This window comes from Idiotropiscis lumnitzeri, chromosome 13, assembly GCF_059441095.1.
Source record: "Idiotropiscis lumnitzeri isolate Australia: NSW breed Sydney's pygmy pipehorse chromosome 13, RoL_Ilum_1.0, whole genome shotgun sequence".
Taxonomy (NCBI): Eukaryota; Metazoa; Chordata; class Actinopteri; order Syngnathiformes; family Syngnathidae; genus Idiotropiscis; species Idiotropiscis lumnitzeri.
The window spans coordinates 20,632,844-20,650,521 of NC_142403.1; the positions used below are offsets into that span (position 1 = coordinate 20,632,844).

General features: G+C 45.3%; 2 protein-coding genes across 2 annotated transcripts; one reads left to right on the plus strand and one right to left on the minus strand.

Moving 5' to 3' along the window:
• Nucleotides 1-267: 267 nt before the first annotated feature.
• On the plus strand, nt 268-6,502 carry ubxn6 (UBX domain protein 6). Its single transcript, XM_088312454.1, has 11 exons — nt 268-498; nt 1,154-1,314; nt 1,566-1,630; nt 2,046-2,168; nt 2,511-2,608; nt 3,099-3,174; nt 3,280-3,364; nt 3,681-3,900; nt 3,967-4,097; nt 4,363-4,511; nt 5,081-6,502. The coding sequence occupies exons 1-11, from the start codon at nt 416-418 to the stop codon at nt 5,204-5,206; spliced, it is 1,317 nt and encodes a 438-aa protein (XP_088168580.1). The 5' UTR covers nt 268-415; the 3' UTR covers nt 5,207-6,502.
• chaf1a (chromatin assembly factor 1, subunit A (p150)) lies at nt 5,854-16,965 on the minus strand. The gene is made up of 16 exons (XM_088312448.1): nt 16,615-16,965; nt 14,175-14,219; nt 12,846-13,465; nt 11,759-11,821; nt 11,407-11,651; nt 11,281-11,341; nt 11,046-11,114; nt 10,742-10,959; nt 10,375-10,543; nt 10,148-10,228; nt 9,541-9,639; nt 9,230-9,479; nt 8,972-9,125; nt 7,987-8,299; nt 7,847-7,913; nt 5,854-7,438 (listed from the first exon to the last, which is right to left on the minus strand). The coding sequence occupies exons 1-16, from the start codon at nt 16,676-16,678 to the stop codon at nt 7,326-7,328; spliced, it is 2,631 nt and encodes an 876-aa protein (XP_088168574.1). The 5' UTR covers nt 16,679-16,965; the 3' UTR covers nt 5,854-7,325.
• Nucleotides 16,966-17,678: the final 713 nt, after the last annotated feature.

The window sequence follows — 17,678 nt, forward strand, 5'->3', positions numbered from 1 at the left end:
TTTTTGGAATGTGGGAGGAAACCGGAGTACCCGGAGGAAACCCACAGAAGCACGGGGAGAACTTGCAAACTCCACACACGATGGCCGGAGCCGGGATCGAATCCACGCCCGATGCTGTCTCTCACTGTGAGGCCATCGTGCTAACTAGTCGGCCACCGTGCCGAGACGGGTAGTCATTGAAGCCAAATAAAGGAAAATACGTAGCTCAAAAATAGCGAAAATCGATCCTCCACGACGAGTGCTAAAAGGAGGGCGAAACTCTGCCACACGGTGGCAGCACTTGCAGACGCGAGCCGGAAGTAGTATTGTCAATGGCGCTCATAGGTAACATCAGCGCAGAAGAAGCATATTTGTTGACATCCTCCACCCTGCTGACTGTCTGTGCCTGTCTGACGTTCTCGCATCCCGAAAGGAGATGAAGAAGCTTTTCGATGACATCAAGAAGGACATCAAATTTAAATCGGCTGGCCCTGGGAAGAAGCTAACGGAAGATAGCAGGCAAAAGTTTAACTTTTTCCCCCCGCTCTCCGTCGCGTCAGCTAACCGAACTGCCAAAAACGTTAGCGCTGTGTCGTATTGTAAGCCTCCTTAAGACTTAATAGATCCGACTATTGTTACCCTTTATTTCCGCCTGGCACCCCCAATTTAACATGACCTGTTTTTTATGTAATGATGCATTCAAGAGCAGGCGTCTAATTTCAGACTGGCTAACGGTAAATCCCAACCAATCTTATTAAGTCACGTGACCACACTAACGGCGCGTCTGATGATTAATGAGAGGAAGTGTAAGCTTGTGTGCATCATGAAAACTAGTGGAATGTGTCGTTCAACACACTTTAACTTGGGCACACTCGTAGCCATTGCAACTTTTCTGACCGTTTATATTGAGCTGGTATGCACTTTTATTTCATTAACTGGGACCATTAACCGCTGAGTTTCGTCATGGGTGGAGAAACTATGGGTCGGTGGTTATAATATACATATAAAACAAAATTCACAGACACATTTGCAGAAATAAGTAGATAACTGAATATTGACTAGGTCGTATTGTCTCACACTTGACAGGCCGCAAGCATTCAACAGACACAGCTTTTTGGGTACCGTACAAGCAATTTCACATGATACGCCCCCTTTCTGTATTCTGCCACAAAAGAGGTGCGACCGAGAGAGGTCAGAGGAGCTCCGGTGGCAAGCAGCCTCACCGCGATGCTCCCAGCGAGGGATCGCAACGTGCGGGAGCGGCGGCGCTGGCCAGGGTCGAGCAGCACCAGCGGCCGAAGGGTCACACCTCCCAGGATGCCATCAGAAATCAGGGTGAGACATATGCAAACCACTTCCATCGGTGCAGGTGTGGCACATCAGTCGTTTATTTTTATGCAGAAATCCTGCAAAATTGAGCCTCATGACAGTTTTTGCAAACCGCTCTTGGGGCTCTTGGCATCCAATCCCTGAATCATGTATTGCTAAAAAGCAATATACTTTACTTCCGTTGCATCAAGGCATGTTCACATGTTCATGTTGTTATAAACGTATCTTAACATGAACGTGTTTCTTCTGGCTCACAGTGAAACGAGAGCTGGAAGCTGAAGCTGCTGCGCTGGCGGAAAAAGACAAGGCGGCGACTGCAGAGGTACGTTGAGTCGCACGTTGGAGCAGCCGCGTGTGATTTCATGCATGCTGCGACCATGACGTCTCCGATCCACTGGTGAAGGGAGACTGAATGTCTCATCACTCAACTATAACCTCTAAATAACAAAGCCCATGTGAAAAAAAGATTTTGTTGGTGTTTTGCCTCGCCTACTTTAGCACCAAGGGGCGTCCAGTACACAACATTAAGCTGGGATCCCCAACTTCCTCAAATCCCAAGTAGCCACCCCAAAATGTTGCTTTGCTCCTGAAAGTGATTTATTTCCGTTGACTATTCTTGAGTTTCCATCAACACTCAACTCACCAAAAAGACCACGGTGAAAGTGCGACAGAAATAAAGACGAGTTGAGTTGAGAACTATACTGTGCATACTAACAAGTTCTCCCCACCCCCACCAGGGAACCAACGTCACTGTGAAAGAGTGCCTCTCAGTGTCTGGCGTGTATTTCACCTGCCCGCTAACAGGAGCCACTCTAACAAAGAGCCAACGGGACGTGCACATCAAGGAAGCCATTTTGATGGTATTTTCCCTCAGTTTAATGCAGTGCTTCTCAATTAGTGGGGCGGGCTGAGGGTGGGCGCATGTGACCCCGGGGAACATGCTTTTTTTCTGCTGCACTACAATGAAGTGTAATTGCACATCCATTCCACTAGTTGGCAGTGGCGCTCTCCTTGCGAGTATTAACTCTACGGTGTAGGTTTGTTTTGCAACGAAAATGCTATGATTTATAATTGCAGCGTAGAGTGGGTGGGGGGCGCAAATTATTTTCTTGCTAGTGGGGGGCATAACAGAGAATAATTGAGAAGCACTGGTTTAATGCGCGTAAAAGCCGCCGTGTCATTAACTCGTTTTTCTGCGTCAGCGTTTCACAGAGGACGACGTGGAGGCATCCGTCATGATGATTCACACGTTCAACAAAGACAAAGAGAAGGTGAAGGCGGCCGTGGACATCATAAGCAAGTAAGATGGCTGAAAATGTGATGCCTATTCGAGGAGTCGAATGACTCTTTAAGTGAGTTGTAACATTTTAACGAATTTGAAAACGTACCGTGTGAGAGCATTGGCAAATGTGTGCTTCGTGCTTGTGTAGTTTATTAGCATATACGGGTTGACAACGCCACAGCATAAACAACAAACCACACGGCTGTTGTAGTACTAGCATTGACCTGTGAGAGGCAGCAGAGTGCATCAAGACTGGTGGAAAATACAAAGAAGGAAGAGTAGTAGCTGAAGAAGCTAGGCTAACACTTTCAAATACCATCAGATTGGGGATGAAAAATCACTCTTCACGCATCCCACACCACAGGATCATCTATTAGAGACTTTTGACAAATGGACCTTCTAATAGATTTAGATCATTCCGATTTGATTTGATGACTGACTTTGATCGCAAAAGAAGGGAAAGTGTGCACTGTACACCAATTTAAAAAATGTTCTCCCTATTTTACAGATATGTTGAAAACATTTGTAAGAATCCTTCAGAAGAGAAATACAGGAAGCTTAAACTCAGCAACAAAGTCTTTCAGGTGTGTCTCGCGTGTTTCATTGACTGGACTTCTGCCACCTGGTGGGTGGAAGTTTACATTACATGTTTTCTGATAAGCCTCGTTTTGTTGCTTGTTTTTTTTTAGGACAAAGTGCGTTGTGTGGAGGGCAGTCGAGAGTTCCTGCTGGCTCTGGGCTTTACAAGCACAATGCTTCCTGTTGACGGTCAAGGTAAATCAATTACTGGAGGCGAGCTTGACTAAACGGACAATAGGGCCAGAGCAGTGAACGCTGCTTGCTCTAGAAATTATATTTATTCTCCATTAAAACTCATATTTTTGAGGAGCTACACATGAACAAAAACTCAACAAACTTCGCACGCACATCGGGTCTGACGAAAAATATGCCACCTGTCTTATTCATCTGGTTCAAACATTTTTCATACATTTGTCTCATTTAAATAATTGGTCAGTTGATTTCATTGCAAAAAAATTAAAAAATGAAATACCTCTTCTCTGTCTGGCCCGCTTGCGTTTTCGGAGTTTAGAGGAGGAAGAGGAGTTCCTGGTGTTGCCGGAGCAGACTTGCGACGCTCTGGAGTTGATGAAGGAGCAACGGGATCGCTTGCAGCGCGGCGAACCGGTCAGAGCGCAGCTGGACCGGCAGGCTCAGGCCTTCCGGGCGTCGGACAACGCAACCCGCTTCGAGCTGCCGCCTGAGTTCTACAACCTGAGCGCGGAGGAGATCAAGAGGGAGCAGCAGCAGAGGTCGAGATGGGTACTTGAGAAACTTGTTTTATTTTAGGGTGACGACTTAAACTCTCGTTGCGTCAGGAGTGACATGGTGGAGAAGAACTCGATGCTTCGAACCAAAGCCATGAGGGAGCGAGATGAGCAAAGGGAGAGGAGGAAGTACAACTACACACTGCTCCGCATTCGGCTACCCGATGGCAACCTGCTTCAGGGTACGTGCGACACAACGCGCACCAGCGGAGCCTCAAGTCAAATTCAATTCATTCGTTGACCATAATATTGTACGGGGTTTGTTTTGAATCACATTTTAATGTTCTCTTTACTGATGTAGAAGTTGCATTTTTAATCTGAATCCGAAGGAAACAAATAGAAGATAAATGAGGTGGATTAATAAGAAGCAAACACTGCGCTGTCAGTCAGCCTCGCTAAACATGAACCATTTACTTGAAAACCTACGTCGCGTGTGTCTGACCTCAGGGACGTTCTACGCCTGGGACCGACTTCCCGTGCTGTTCGGCTTCGTGCGAGACTCTTTGGTGAACGGCTGGCAGCCTTTTGAGCTCATCGCTCCTGGTGGTCACAAGTTGCAGGAGTCGGAGGAGGTGCCTCTGGCTGAGTGTAACCTGGTAGGTGATGCCAAGAGATGAGATGGAATTGACTACGATGTGTGTGATCGACACTGAACCAACCATGAAGATAGAGGTGCATTTATTTATTTTTTAACAATTTAAACTCAGGTCACAAATGTCTTAAGGACATCTGCGCATTCACTATAACTCAGTGCAGCTCTGCTTACCTTTTGTGTTAGCCATGATAGCAGAGGTGTCGCACCTGCGGAGGGGGATGTGGGTGTGTTTGTATAATATTGCTCGAGAAGTTCGAATTCAGCAGCCAGAAGCTTGAAAGTGGCTCTGGATCTGCAGCCATCCTCGCTGCCAGGTCATTAGCGAAGAAAGTCAGCAAAGAAAGTCCCCCCCCCCCCCAAAAAAAAAAAAATCATGCTCGGTTCATCAAAGTCGGCTGGTATCGTCTCCAGCTCACCTGCGACCCCAAAAGGATTCGTACTACAGAAATTAGATAGAGGGACTTTCTTCTGGCTCCTGCTCGGCTAAAAGAGGATGCAGTTGAGCCTTAGAAATGTGTGACGTGTCACCTCAAACTAGAATGTGTCAATTGAGTTTTTTTTCCCTGAAAGGTGCCCTCAGCTCTGCTGTCATTCGCTTGGGATGCCACCGTGCAGGCAGACATTGCGGCAGCAGGTGGAAAAAGCTCGGCACTGCTCAAACCGGAGCTGCTGGAGACCATTCGCAACTTGAGCTGAGTTGAGCGGGCGCACTCTGTCCATGCCAACTTTCCTCCCTGGGGTTGAAATTGCCCCTTCACCAACTGACCCAGCACGCTTTGTATTTATTACTGTTGTTGCTCATCGTCTAATAAACGCTAACATTCGCTCACGGCGCCCGACAGACTCAAGTACAAAGAAAAGCCAACTTTGCTGGATCTGTTGCTCCTCTCGCATGAAAAAAGCCCCAGATTTGATCCGCCTCGGCCTTTTACCGACACAGCAACGACAGGCGAATGACCGCCGTAACGTCGTCTTGCTCGTTTGGGTACGCGAGGACTCTTTTCAGTGCGTACGCAATTATTTGATGGCAAGATTCAGCTTTGGGAAATTGAAACAATATCGTACATTTGCAACAAAGGCAAAGGCTGATAAATGTTGGGTCTTCCGTTGCCGCTCTGCAGCAGCAATGCGGCGACGTTGTGCGAGAGCCGCTTCTGATGCTACCTGTGAGGGACGCAAAGTTGACACGTTGGAAGCAGAACTCTCCTTTTTCCATTAAAGCACATTTCACAATGATTCAAACGTGGCGACTTGTCAATAAATGTTCAAGAAAAAATTGTGAATTGTATTTGTTTGTATCAAACATCGACTTGCTGACATGGAAAATAAGAACATTTCAATCATCACGCAAACACTAGAATTTTATTTAGACTTGAGCTTCATCCTCAGCCTTGACTTTGTTCATGTTTTCATGTACTCTGACCCATAAACACTCCAGAGGAGACTCCATATCCATTTTTTTTGTGGACGAAGGTGACGACAAACTACATCGCGTTGGTCGTCTTTCCATCAGTCACGGTGAAGTAGATCTAGAATCTAGATTCTAGATCAAGGGTGGGCCAACTTTTTGATTGGCGGGCCACAAAGGATTCTAAAAGTTGACAGAGGGGCCGGATCAGGAGCAGATGGATGGAGTGTTTTGGTCACCTCACTTCATTTAATTTGAAATGAAAGTGAGCAAAAGCGTTACAACAAAATATGTCTTTGAAATTCCACAGTATTTATATTATAAAACATTCACAAGGTTTATTCATTTCATTTTTTTCAAGTTTGGATTAAAATTTAAGGGGCCGCCTGTGGCCCCCGGGCCGTAGTTTGCCCACGTCTGATCTAGAAAGTCACGGAGCCACGTAGTTATTGTCACCTTCAAGCTAACTCAACTAATAGGTCCCAGAATTTCTCCCAGCTTTCCACGTGTTCCAACGGTTTTTCAAAATTGAGTGAGCAGTTTGTCAAATGTTCTACCTGTAATAAAAATGGTTTGCATCAGAACACATTTGTCAGCGTCATTACTTTTGAACACCAGACGCTGACAGAATCGTTTGGACATAGAGGAGATCATCCATAGGCAACAAGTCTCGGCTCTTGTTGGACCAATTTTTTTTTTTAAAGTCTGAATGAGAACAATCGACATCGAGAATCGCACACAACTGAATTTGGTTTTTGAAACAACAACTACAGAAAGCAAACAGGACCTCCAATGGATTGGAGGAATGTGAAGTCACTGCGTTGTCAATCTGGTCTGCCAAATGAGTCACAACAGCACAAATCCTCTTCTCATGTCCTGCATTTGTATCTTAGAATTATGTGACAAGTTTCAATTGCAGCCCATGAAAACAATGCAGCCATTTTATTCTTTAATCATTTTTTTTTCTTGTTCAAGTAAGTTTGCAAAACAATGCATATTTATATAAAACATTTCTTCACTGGGTCTGACTGTTTAAGTACAGGTCTAGCAGCTATTCCAGTGAGCTGTGAGAGTTAAGAAATAAGAGTAAATGGCACAAAAATAAACAAATGTAGGAACCTTTAATCGGACTTTACCTTGTGGCTGCCTATATACAATAACAACATAATTTCTAAAACGTAAATAATGCTGATTTTTTTTTTTTTTGACACTTCTTGTCACGAGTGGTGCGCCAAAACAGTCCGAAACTTGAAAACACACCAAACCTGCCTGCACTTGACGGCGGGGCAATGCCGGCATGAGCAGAACGCAGGTACCGCTGCTTCCTCCTCGCCACGCTCACAGGGGGAGGAGACTGAGGACAAAGAAGGTCAAAGCGACGAAGACAGGAAGCACTTTGCCTTCTACTTAGGAAGTGGCGAGCGTCGGAGCAGCGCTGGCCATCGGGAGAGCAGCCGTGTCGGACGGGGTCACTTCCATCATGTCGCTTCGCTCGGTGGCGGAATTTCCTCTGGCTGTGCCTGCAGAGCACATTGGCCAAGTTGGATTAAGTTGCACATTTCGATTGGGTGATCAAAACCAATCAATGCCCAAGTCGCTAATTGTAATTCATGAGGAATTATAACAGCCCAATGAAATGAAACATTAACTCATGGAAAGGAAAATAAAATGAGTTATAGGTACTCATCTTATCAGTTTACATACTGGAGCTAACTTCTGAGCCACCTGAACTCGGGCTAACCAAAATAGCAGCACAGAAACATAACGTCTTACGGACTTTCCGGGTGTTGCTCACAAGAACTCGGACAAAACATGCTTCCCTAATGTGCTCCGACACCAACAGTGATCAAGATGCACCAGATGATAAGCATTTGTCGTTGAAATCTTTCGAGTCTTTTTATAACCGTTTCTCCGGATATTTTGCTCACCACTTTGTGTGGAGACGATGATGCAGTCGTCGTCATCCTCCTCTGTGTCAGCTTGAAAACCGTCGACCTCCAGACGTCAAGAAAGACAATATGAGCGAAAGCCGTTTTCATTTTTAAACACGGTATTGAAATCGGGTTACCTGTTCTCGATCGTTATATCGCTTGATGAATTTTGTGATGGACATGCTGCCGGTGCTCTTCCTCTTGGAGGCCGCCGATGTGGCGGAGGGAGTCTGAGGCGTGGTGGGAGAGTTGCCCTCGGAGCCCGTGGCCACCTCCTCGCGGGACTCCTCCCGTGCGCCGCTGGTCAAGTAGGACCACTGGCCGGGCACGGGGAGAGCCCCCAGGCCGAAGCGGGACAGGACGTCCGCATGTACGTACCAGCAGCAGCGTCGGTAAGTGGAGCGCTTCTCATAAACGGCGTTGTTTTGGATTAGACGCTTCAAGTGTATTCTGAGGAGAAAATGGCCATCATAAACTAAAATAGCCTTGGAGTACACACCAACAAGAATGAAAAGGTTGTAAAAAAATTTAAATTAAATAATAATAATCCATCGATGCATGCAAGCATATGTGCTTAATTTTTAAACTTCAGTAAATATTAAATTCATGGCAGTTTGCAACAGAGCCCTGCCACGTAATGTGAAAAACGAGACATCCCTTGCCTATACTAAGGTGAACCATAAATCCTGTCTACGGTCCAACAAACTACGATTAACGCACTCTCCGCTGCATTTTTACTGCAAAACAAACCAACGCCGAAGAGTTAATCCTCGCTGCGCACAATGAGCAAGGAGAGCGCCACTGCCAACTAGTGGAGTGGATGTGCAATTATACTTTATTGTGGCAGGGAAAAAAGCATATTGCCCAGGGTCACACACGTCCCCTCTGAGCATCACACCGCGCCCCCCAGGGGGGCCCGCCCCACTATTTGAGAAGCACTGCACTAGATGAAGGTACATAACCAATTCTCGGATTATGTCCTAAATGCTGCCGTTTCAAGGCAATATGCAGCCTTTGCTGGGATCAATAAAAAAGTTCCGGTGGACAAATTCCTAATCTACCGCTACAACTTCAGGATGGCTATTTCGCAGACTCTCTGTGTGGAAGAAGCTATGTCTTTACCGAGTGGGCACGTCCGCTGAGCTCTCCGGGCTGGACAGTTGAGGAGGTGGTGTGGAGGATGACGTTTTCTGCCGGCAAAATTCCTGAAACTCGGTAATGATCAACTTGCTGCTGTTCAGGTTGCCGTGCAACAGCGGCAGCAGCTGACCAAGCACTGGAGAGAAATAGTTGATCAAAGTAAGTACAGGCCAAGTCGTGAGAGAGAGAGAGAGAGAGAGAGAGAGAGAGAAAAAAAAAATGCATAGCCCTCACACTTACAGTGTGCTTCTCTGGTGCACTTCTCGGTCTGCTCCTCCGGGCTGGCGCTCATGTCAGCTTTGGGTAACGGTTCAATGAGGCACACAGCATATGACTGCAGAAGATCAGAGACCGGGCCGTCGCCCTCCCAGACGCAGCCCCTCACCACCGGCTGCAGCACCTTCATCTTGTTCTTGGTAGACATCAGCTCTTCCCACTCGCGAGCTTTCAGCCTCTGTTGAAGTTTCTGCTTTTCTAGGTCACCGCCATCCTGCAGAGGAACACGCCCGTTAGGACCCCTCATTAAAAATGGCCGCCGATGACCATCATACCGCTTCCTCAAGGGCCCCCTCGTCGTCCGAAAGATAACCGTGAGGAACGAAGAACCCGTCGTTGTCGTCGTCGTCCTCGCCTCCCTCGTCCTCATCCTCCTGAAAAAGGAAAGCGCTTTAAACATAACGAATCTTAACATATCCTCACACTTGACAGTTTAAAGGTCAACATATGCCCTTCACAATTTTATTTTGTTACCTTGACGATAGAAGACCGGGAGCAGAACCTAAGCTTTGTGACTTCTTCCACTATTTGGTGTCAACCTGCTTGTGCTGTTTGACCAGAAGCAAGACTAAGAGAAGATCTAAGTCAGGGGTGTCAAAAATATGGCCCGCGGGCCAGATGTGGCCAGCAAACAGGTTTAATCCAGCCCGCGAGAAGATTTGGTAAAGTATCAAAATAAGGATGGCCCCACTGAATAAACAGCTGCCCCAAATTCGCCAATTATACACAAGTAAGAGACATCTATCAACTTAATTAAAATGACTTTGACACCCCTGATCTAAGTATACTGCTAAATTAGCTGCATGTGCGAGCCAGCCAGGCGAAAAGCCTTCTGATTTCAGCAATGTGGTCTGGCATCAACTGATTTCCACCCAAACTCACCCCTTCGCTGTGTGAGAGCGACTCCCCGGGTTCTTCTTCCTCCCACTCTTCATCGCTATCCACCTCATAGTCCAAAAAATCCTGTCGTTAAAAGGGGCAACGGCAGTACAAGTCAAACCTCGCGCTCCAACGACGGCCGCAACATGCAGAAAATGTGCTCCTTACGACGACAAAGCATTTGACTCACTCGCTGTATCGTCGCACTTGAAAATGGCAAGTGTAGTTACCGTGTCTTTCCTGAGGGGGCAGCGTGCTGAGATGTGCAAACTTTTTTTCCTCCAAGTGCCCCAGTAAGCTGGACGGTGGTTCTCACGGAACAGCAGCAGTTTCATAGGTCCGTATAATTTGCGGTCGGGTACGCCTTCTGGTTTGGACGAATTGATGACCAAACAATCGCTGAGAAGAACACAAATGACAAACCGGTTTTGTGAAATGCATTTTTTTTGTTTGTTTTGGAGGGGCCGGGGCACAGCAGCAGTGGCCCCTTTGGAAATTCACTTGGATTTGTTTCGAAATGCCTCCAAATAATCGTTTCACAAACTTTGAAATCTTGACAGGAATATTCAAGCATTTCAAGCACCAATGGTGTCTCACCTATCCAAATTTGTCACTCTGGGTCTGGTGGCGCCAGAGCGACGAGGTTTCTGGCTGATCCAGTCCTTAAGTGAACGCGGGCTGTCGCTGGGGCGCGACAAACAGCGGTCCAGTTCCTCCAGAGCCGACTCCACGCACTCTACCCGGCACAACGGCGCCATGCACATGTTGTCCTTGATCTCGAACGGCGCAAACTTCCCACAGGCCACTGCAAGAGTCTGACGCAAGAAGCGGATTCAAGTGATGCGCTTAAAAACGGGCCTCCAATCATCTGGGTTTCGTAGTCACGCGGCGCTCAACTCACCTTCGGGGCCTGAAGGATTTTGGGTTTCTGGAAAAACCTTGTGATCTCTGCTTTCTCTGCTTTGAGACGCTAAAAATAAATCGTACCAGTGATGAGCAGCATCGTGAATTAGAGGCGCATCACGGCGGTCCAGTGAAAATCAGGTCAACATGCACATATGGGGAAAAAAAAAAAAAAAAAGGAGAAAAAATTTGAAGAATGTAACAATCCGGCTGACTTCTCTACATCAACTCACGTCTTTTTCTTCCTTCACCCGCTTCTCCTCCTCTTTCTTGCGTTTCTCCTCAAGCTTGGCCCTGCGGCAGAATGTTGTTAAACACACAAAAATTGGGCGCTGGAAATTGACGGCACCGTGACTCACTCCAGCTTGGATTTGCGCTGCTCTTCCTTCGCTTTTTGCTTCTCTGCCCTTTCCCGCTCCTCTTTCTCCTTTTTCTCCCGCTTCTCCCGCTCATCCTTTTCCTTCTTCTCTCGTTTCTCCTTTTCGCGTTCCTCCTTCAGCTTGCGGCTCTCCTCCCGCTTTTTCTCCTTGGCTGCCTTCGCCTCTTCCTTTTGCCGTGCCTTTTCCAGGCGCAGTCGGATCTGCTCTTCTTGCTCTTTTGGACTCTGGAAAAAAAAATGATTTTGCTTTTCTGAAATTAAGTAAGTAATGTGTCACACCAAAGGCCCAAGACTTTAAAATGATTTTCAGAACAGAACCCAGCAAGTCTCACCTTTAACGAGCGCCTTTTTATCTTCTTGTTCTCATCGGGGATTTTAGGGGTGGTTGTTAGTTCCTAGAAGGGGAAAAATAAAGTTGATTGAATTTGACTGGAAGGTGACCGGAAGTTTTACCTCGATAGTCATTAATCAGACGATAGAACATTTTATTCTTTAAGTCACTGGCCAGTCAGGCCGTAGGTCGTCACTAGAACTGCAAACGTGAAATGAAATTGATGCAAACAACAATTGAGAAAAATATTCATCCATCGTTTATGAAAGAGGGACCAATTGAGCAATTGTCTGAGTTGTAGCGACAATTATAATAAACGTATGCTCCAAAGGGCCATACTCAAAATGTATAAAATATTCATTAAAAAAAAATATTAATTATCAAATTTAAGTATCTGTGGGCTGTATAACATTTTCTCCAGTTTTTTTATTTTTATTATTTACTTACCAACCTATTTTACACTTTCTACAGTTTGCAGTTAGTTTTCGACATGTTGTCTTGGATTCTACTGTAAATTGTATTCTTTTAGTACACAGGTGTTAAACTCAAGGCTCGGGGGCCACATCTGACCCGCGACCTCATTTTATGTGGCCCGGGAAGAGCAAGTCATGTACGTCAACTTCCTGTTTCGAGCACATTTTCTTTTCACTTTTAACAACATTAAGATATGCGATATGACCATTTATTTGTTACCCATCCTCCCCTTTTAAAATAATTGAAAGATTGTTGGGCAAACAATCACTTACAGGCTTCTGATTTGAAAACTGGCTTTCTATTAATTTGTTGTGTGTATGTGATCACGTAAGTTGATCATACATTTAAATGGGCTGACAGTCATAACGGCCCTTTGAGGGAAACCACAACTTTGATGTGGTTCGTCCACAAAAATGACTTTGACACCGCTGCTCTACTGCATTCTGTCTTGTCAGCTGTTTAAGAGACAATTACGCTTTTTTTTCTCTCTGTCGACGTGCAATACACATGTTCTATTGTCAGCGGTGTGTTTCCTAGATTGCGAGCTGCTCATGACTGATCAAGAACCTTTCCAGGACAAGGTGTGAGAGGCACGTGGTCTTGCGGGCACGTACTGTAGCAGGCGTGCGCTCATCTCTGTTTGTCTTTCCGGGCGAGCTCTCGCGCACGGAACAACCCGACAAGTTTGATGCGGTCGACTTGTTGCCAAGACTCGACAAGTTCCCCGAGGCATTGTGCTCTTCTGGCTCGCTGTCGGTCTCCTGCGTCGTATCAAGCGGTACGATCCCATCCTCCTCGACCTCCTCAGCTGCCACCACCATCTCGTCATCTTTATTTGCCGGGTTTTCTTTGCAGTCTGACGCGCCCGTTTCAGCTGGGCGATCCACGCGTCTGGATTTTTCACAAGACATGCCCGTGTCCCTGCTTTGTCTGTCTTTTAACGTGCGGCGGGGGGTGACGAAAGGATCTTGACACTTGATGGGAGATGGACCGTCGGCGGTCGGATCTATAATGTTCTCGTCTGAGGCGGACGGGCGCCTTTTGTGGAGGAAGCAATCGAGAGGACCAAGGCCATTAACCAAGGGTGGTCTACTGGGCAGGGTGAGCGGAGACGACTCGTTGTCATTCTCCCTGTCAGAAACTCCGGGTTCAGGGCAAACGTGTGAATGGAGGCGCTTGGGTGATGGTTTGTTTTCTTTTGGTTCCGGGTTCAGGCGCTTGAAAGGGAGGCGAGCTGCATGCAGAAGAACAAATAGTTACTGGAAATATGCTCAATACGGAGAGGAAAAATTTATGAGGATAAATTGTGGAAAACTGAGTTTAAAATTGCTTGCGCACAAAAGGATTTCTCGGGTGGCAACAACCAAGTGAATCGCTTTTTAAGTGGTCTCTCTGAAAATTATATCTGCGAGCAAGTTGTTCTGAATTTTGAAAAATCGGACAATAGGTACAGAAGATATTTTCGGGTTTTTGGTGAGAAAAAGAATTTCCATTTTGGGGAATGTTTTTGTCTGACACAGGCCCCCCCCTCAAAAAACACCTACAAATTTTAGTAAAACAGTATAACGTCAGTATGGCCGAGTGGTCTAAGGCGCCGCGTTCAGGACCCAGTCTCCCCAGGAGACCTGGGTTCGAATCTCGAATTTCCCCATTGTGGGACTAATAAAGGGAATATTATTATTATTATTATTATTATTATTATTATTTCCGTTCGCTTTGCCTTCTACTCGGGAAAACCTCTGCTCCAATTGGCTGACAAGTTTCACTTAAAAATATCCACCAAATGCTAGTACATGCCAAAATTCTGAGACATCAATGGGTCAAAGTTAATGTGACATTTTTTGTGGGGTCGTTCTCAGTCAAATTGAATTTCATACTGCCCTGATTGCTTGATACAGATTATGAAGATTAGGAAAATGTATGCATGATTCGTCCATATTTACCTTGTATGAGTTTCTTGTCGGCCTTATTTGGTTTACATTCTACACCTAAAAAAAAAAGATGGACATCAGAAATCAATTAACAATGAACTGAAATTGATACTGCGGGTCAAAATGACCCATTTCCACAAAACCCCCAATAGGAGTATCTTAATTGAATTTTAAATGCCAACTTTCACATCTTACATGGAAATGTGAATAAAGGCAACATTTCACATTCTTGACTGTTGGAACCAATCTGGAAAAGGTCATAAAATTTCGAGTTAAAAAATATGGTTTAGGGGATTCTTTAGGGCGTCTTATCACACTGACGGGTCATTTTGACCCAAGGACAACAGGAGAGTTAAGTGTTGCAATACACTTCATGTTCATTTACATGAATAATGGTGCCCATTTGCAGGGTTCGCGGTTAACCGCTTCCCGATTGCCCGGGGCAAGTGAAATTTGGCCACGGGAAAGTTAAAATTATGGGCAACTTACCCGACCGGGCAAGCATTTTTTTAAAGCAGCCAAATATCTTTAATTTTGATGAAAACGGTGGTGTGATCGGTTTGTGTGCACTGTATGGTGACGGTTTAACCCAGACACCCCCTTATGTTTTGGTATGGTCCATTGGCCTTTTCGGGGGCAATGGGCGGGCGCTACGGGGATCAGTTAGAGTTAAAGTGAACGTCAATAAATCCCGCAGTATTGGAACTCGCTGTAGTTGCATCCTCATTTGACGTTTGCAAAACACAACAAAAACCTACGATATTTCGGCCAGAAATTGACAGCCGGAAGTTTTCTTACCTTCTGCGCATGTTTACAAGTGGCGATGAGTTCGTTCAAATCCGAACATTTTGGATTCCTCTGACATGACTAAAATAGCTCGAATATTTTTAAGTAGACAATTCAGTTGTGAGTAAGTTTTTTAATATTTGATTATTGGCTGTTAATTCATTAGCTCCATGATGTGACCTGACATAGTGTCAGTGACTGTGTTCTGTTTATGCTATGAAACTTATGGAGGCAGCGCCACAGGCACTGGTCTTAAAGGAATACACAAATTTCCCACACTCATAATTTACTCATGTGATTACTCAATTAATAGGCTCTCTTGGATTTAAAATTGATAATCTGGATTGCTGTAATATCATTTTCCCAACATGCAGATTTGTTAATTATTAAAACTACAATTAACATTTTCAATAACTGCACAGGATGATACATGCTGTTGTGAGCAGGGTTTCATGGTTGATGATGAAAAGATTAATTTATGCTTATCAGATTATTTGTTTATTTACATTTGTGGCGCACATTTTACAACCATAAACATTTTATTCTTAGTCTAGCTTTCATAGGACCAGTTCTACCTGCCAGCTGCCAGCTCCTTACGGACATATGCTTCATTGACTGTTTCTTAATGCCTGCAACGTCTACAATTTAGAACTCATGAAGGAATAACATAATCCTGGGTCAGCAGACACCTAATTAATGTGTTAATACACGATACATTTTTATATAAGTAACCCTTAGGATTGTAACGTATTTTTAATTCTTTCTAGGCAGGAACTGTCCGAACAAAAAATTAATGCAATTTGTAATTAGACACTTTGTCATACAAAAAGTCACTCAGGGCAAGGTAATTTAATTTTCGGGCAAGAGAAAAAAAATTGTCACTTGCCCAAGTTGGGCAAGTAATTTGGTCACTCGGGCAAGGCAAATTTTAGTGGCACTTGCCCTACGGGCAAGCAGTTTTTAAAGTTAACTTCGAACCCTGACATTTGGCTCCAAATGTTTTGTTTTGTTCTCCCGCCACCCAGTGGCCCAATAACAGTAACAGACCTGCACAACATTTACGCTTTGGGGCAAAAAAAGGTGCGTGGCCGTGAAGAACACCAACAAGAAACATTTCCAACAAATTAAGTCCCAACCGAACACTAATGAGTGACTTTGACGTAAAGTAGCAAAAGCAGTCGAATTCAATCTGGATTCTGTTAGCTTAGCAAAACTAGCCCAAGAAGGCTAATCAGACAGCGGCGGCTCCAGCGGGATCATCCCGTCCCGGAGCACCTTTTACCGGCGAGGGGCCCGGGGGAGGAAGCCTGCCGGTGTTGGGAAGCCTGAGGCCCGTTGTGGACGGCAACGTAAACCGGGGCGGACAGTTGAACCAACGTGAACGGAATTGGGTTTCGTCAAGTTTAACATCAGCATTTCCATGACAGTCGGAACGACCACTTTTATTAACCGCGTAAAAGCGACTAAAAGTTAGCATTTTCGCGAGGCCAAAGAGACATAAACTGAAGCAAACTGGGGAAGGGAATCTGCCAAGGAAGCGGACATATTTCTAAGTTACATATTTGTTGTGTGCCACGCTATTAACAGGAAAACGTAGCCCGTCAAAAAGCTAAAATGACATTTTCACACGTTTGTATATTCTGACACGCTAGTGACATTAGCATACCTCGTCTACGAGGTGTCGAAGCTGCCAAGTGCCCCTCCGCCGATGGTGCCTCCGCCGCCAACATCCTTGTACCACGAACCTGGGGGACCTTCTCCGCCGGACGAATTTTCGATATGACGGCGCGTAAACAGCCCCGGTCGAAGGGGGGAACTTTACTCTTTGTCGCTAAATAACCGACATGTATCGCTAATGTGTCCCCCCCGAAACTAGCGCACACTTCGGCAGCAGCAAAGTCCCTCCGCGGCTTCCCCGCAGCTTGCCTCGCGCTCCTAGTCCGAATTGGCGGGAGTGTGACGCGTCCGTCAGAAAGCACATCTGATTGGTCAGGCGAAAAACACTGAGCGTAACCCGGAGTGTTTGTTGTGTTCCACTGCAACGCGCGTTTTGAAAGTAATGCATTTTCGTAAAAGACAGAGACGCAAATGGTTGTTGCTAGATTACAATTTCTCATTTTTATCTATTTTTAATGAGTTTCTAAACTTAAACCCCTGTATCTTTGTGTGAATAATTACTAAAGCCGACGACGGAAACACCATGTGCTATAAAACAAAGATCTCTTATTTTATGTCGCTCGCACTCTTGCATTGGACGTTGCAATTGGCCACCAAGTTTGTCAAGCTGCGTTCACGGTATCACTGAAGTCGGAATTCGGAAATTTCTATTGTTACGTCTCAATTACAAGATGTACCGGAGAAAGAAAGATAGTTAATATTATAATGGTGCCCTGGGCGGACTGCGGTGGAAAAAGTAGAAAGACTTTCACTTCTCTTAAAGATAGAAGCTGTACTTTGGAGTAGTGTAAAACAGCCATTGAAGCTAAATATCAGAAACAATCAAAGTGAACATTATACATTTTGTATGTCCATTATTTAAAACACCAAACTCCTCATAACAACTCCCAAAATGTTCTATTTGATATCATGAGCAAATACAACGTCAATAAGCAGTGTTTGCTTACTTTCAATGGCCGTGTGAAATAAATAAAAGACATGAAGAGATACATTGTCCAGGTTTAACAGATGATTTTTCTAGCGAAAGAAAACTAGCTAATAACTCACGCTCCC

Excerpts from the sequence above, each read along its gene's own strand:
- ubxn6 (XM_088312454.1), top strand. The coding sequence starts at position 416 with ATGAAGAAGCTTTTCGATGACATCAAGAAGGACATCAAATTTAAATCG. Across the intron at positions 499-1,153 it reads AAGCTAACGGAAGATAGCAG|AGGTGCGACCGAGAGAGGTC; the intron begins GCAAAAGTTTAA and ends CTGCCACAAAAG. Across the intron at positions 2,609-3,098 it reads GCCGTGGACATCATAAGCAA|ATATGTTGAAAACATTTGTA; the intron begins GTAAGATGGCTG and ends CCTATTTTACAG.
- chaf1a (XM_088312448.1), bottom strand. The coding sequence starts at position 16,678 with ATGTTGGCGGCGGAGGCACCATCGGCGGAGGGGCACTTGGCAGCTTCG. Across the intron at positions 11,342-11,406 it reads CAGCGCAAATCCAAGCTGGA|GGCCAAGCTTGAGGAGAAAC; the intron begins GTGAGTCACGGT and ends ATTCTGCCGCAG. Across the intron at positions 9,640-10,147 it reads CGCTCTCACACAGCGAAGGG|GAGGATGAGGACGAGGGAGG; the intron begins GTGAGTTTGGGT and ends TTCCTTTTTCAG.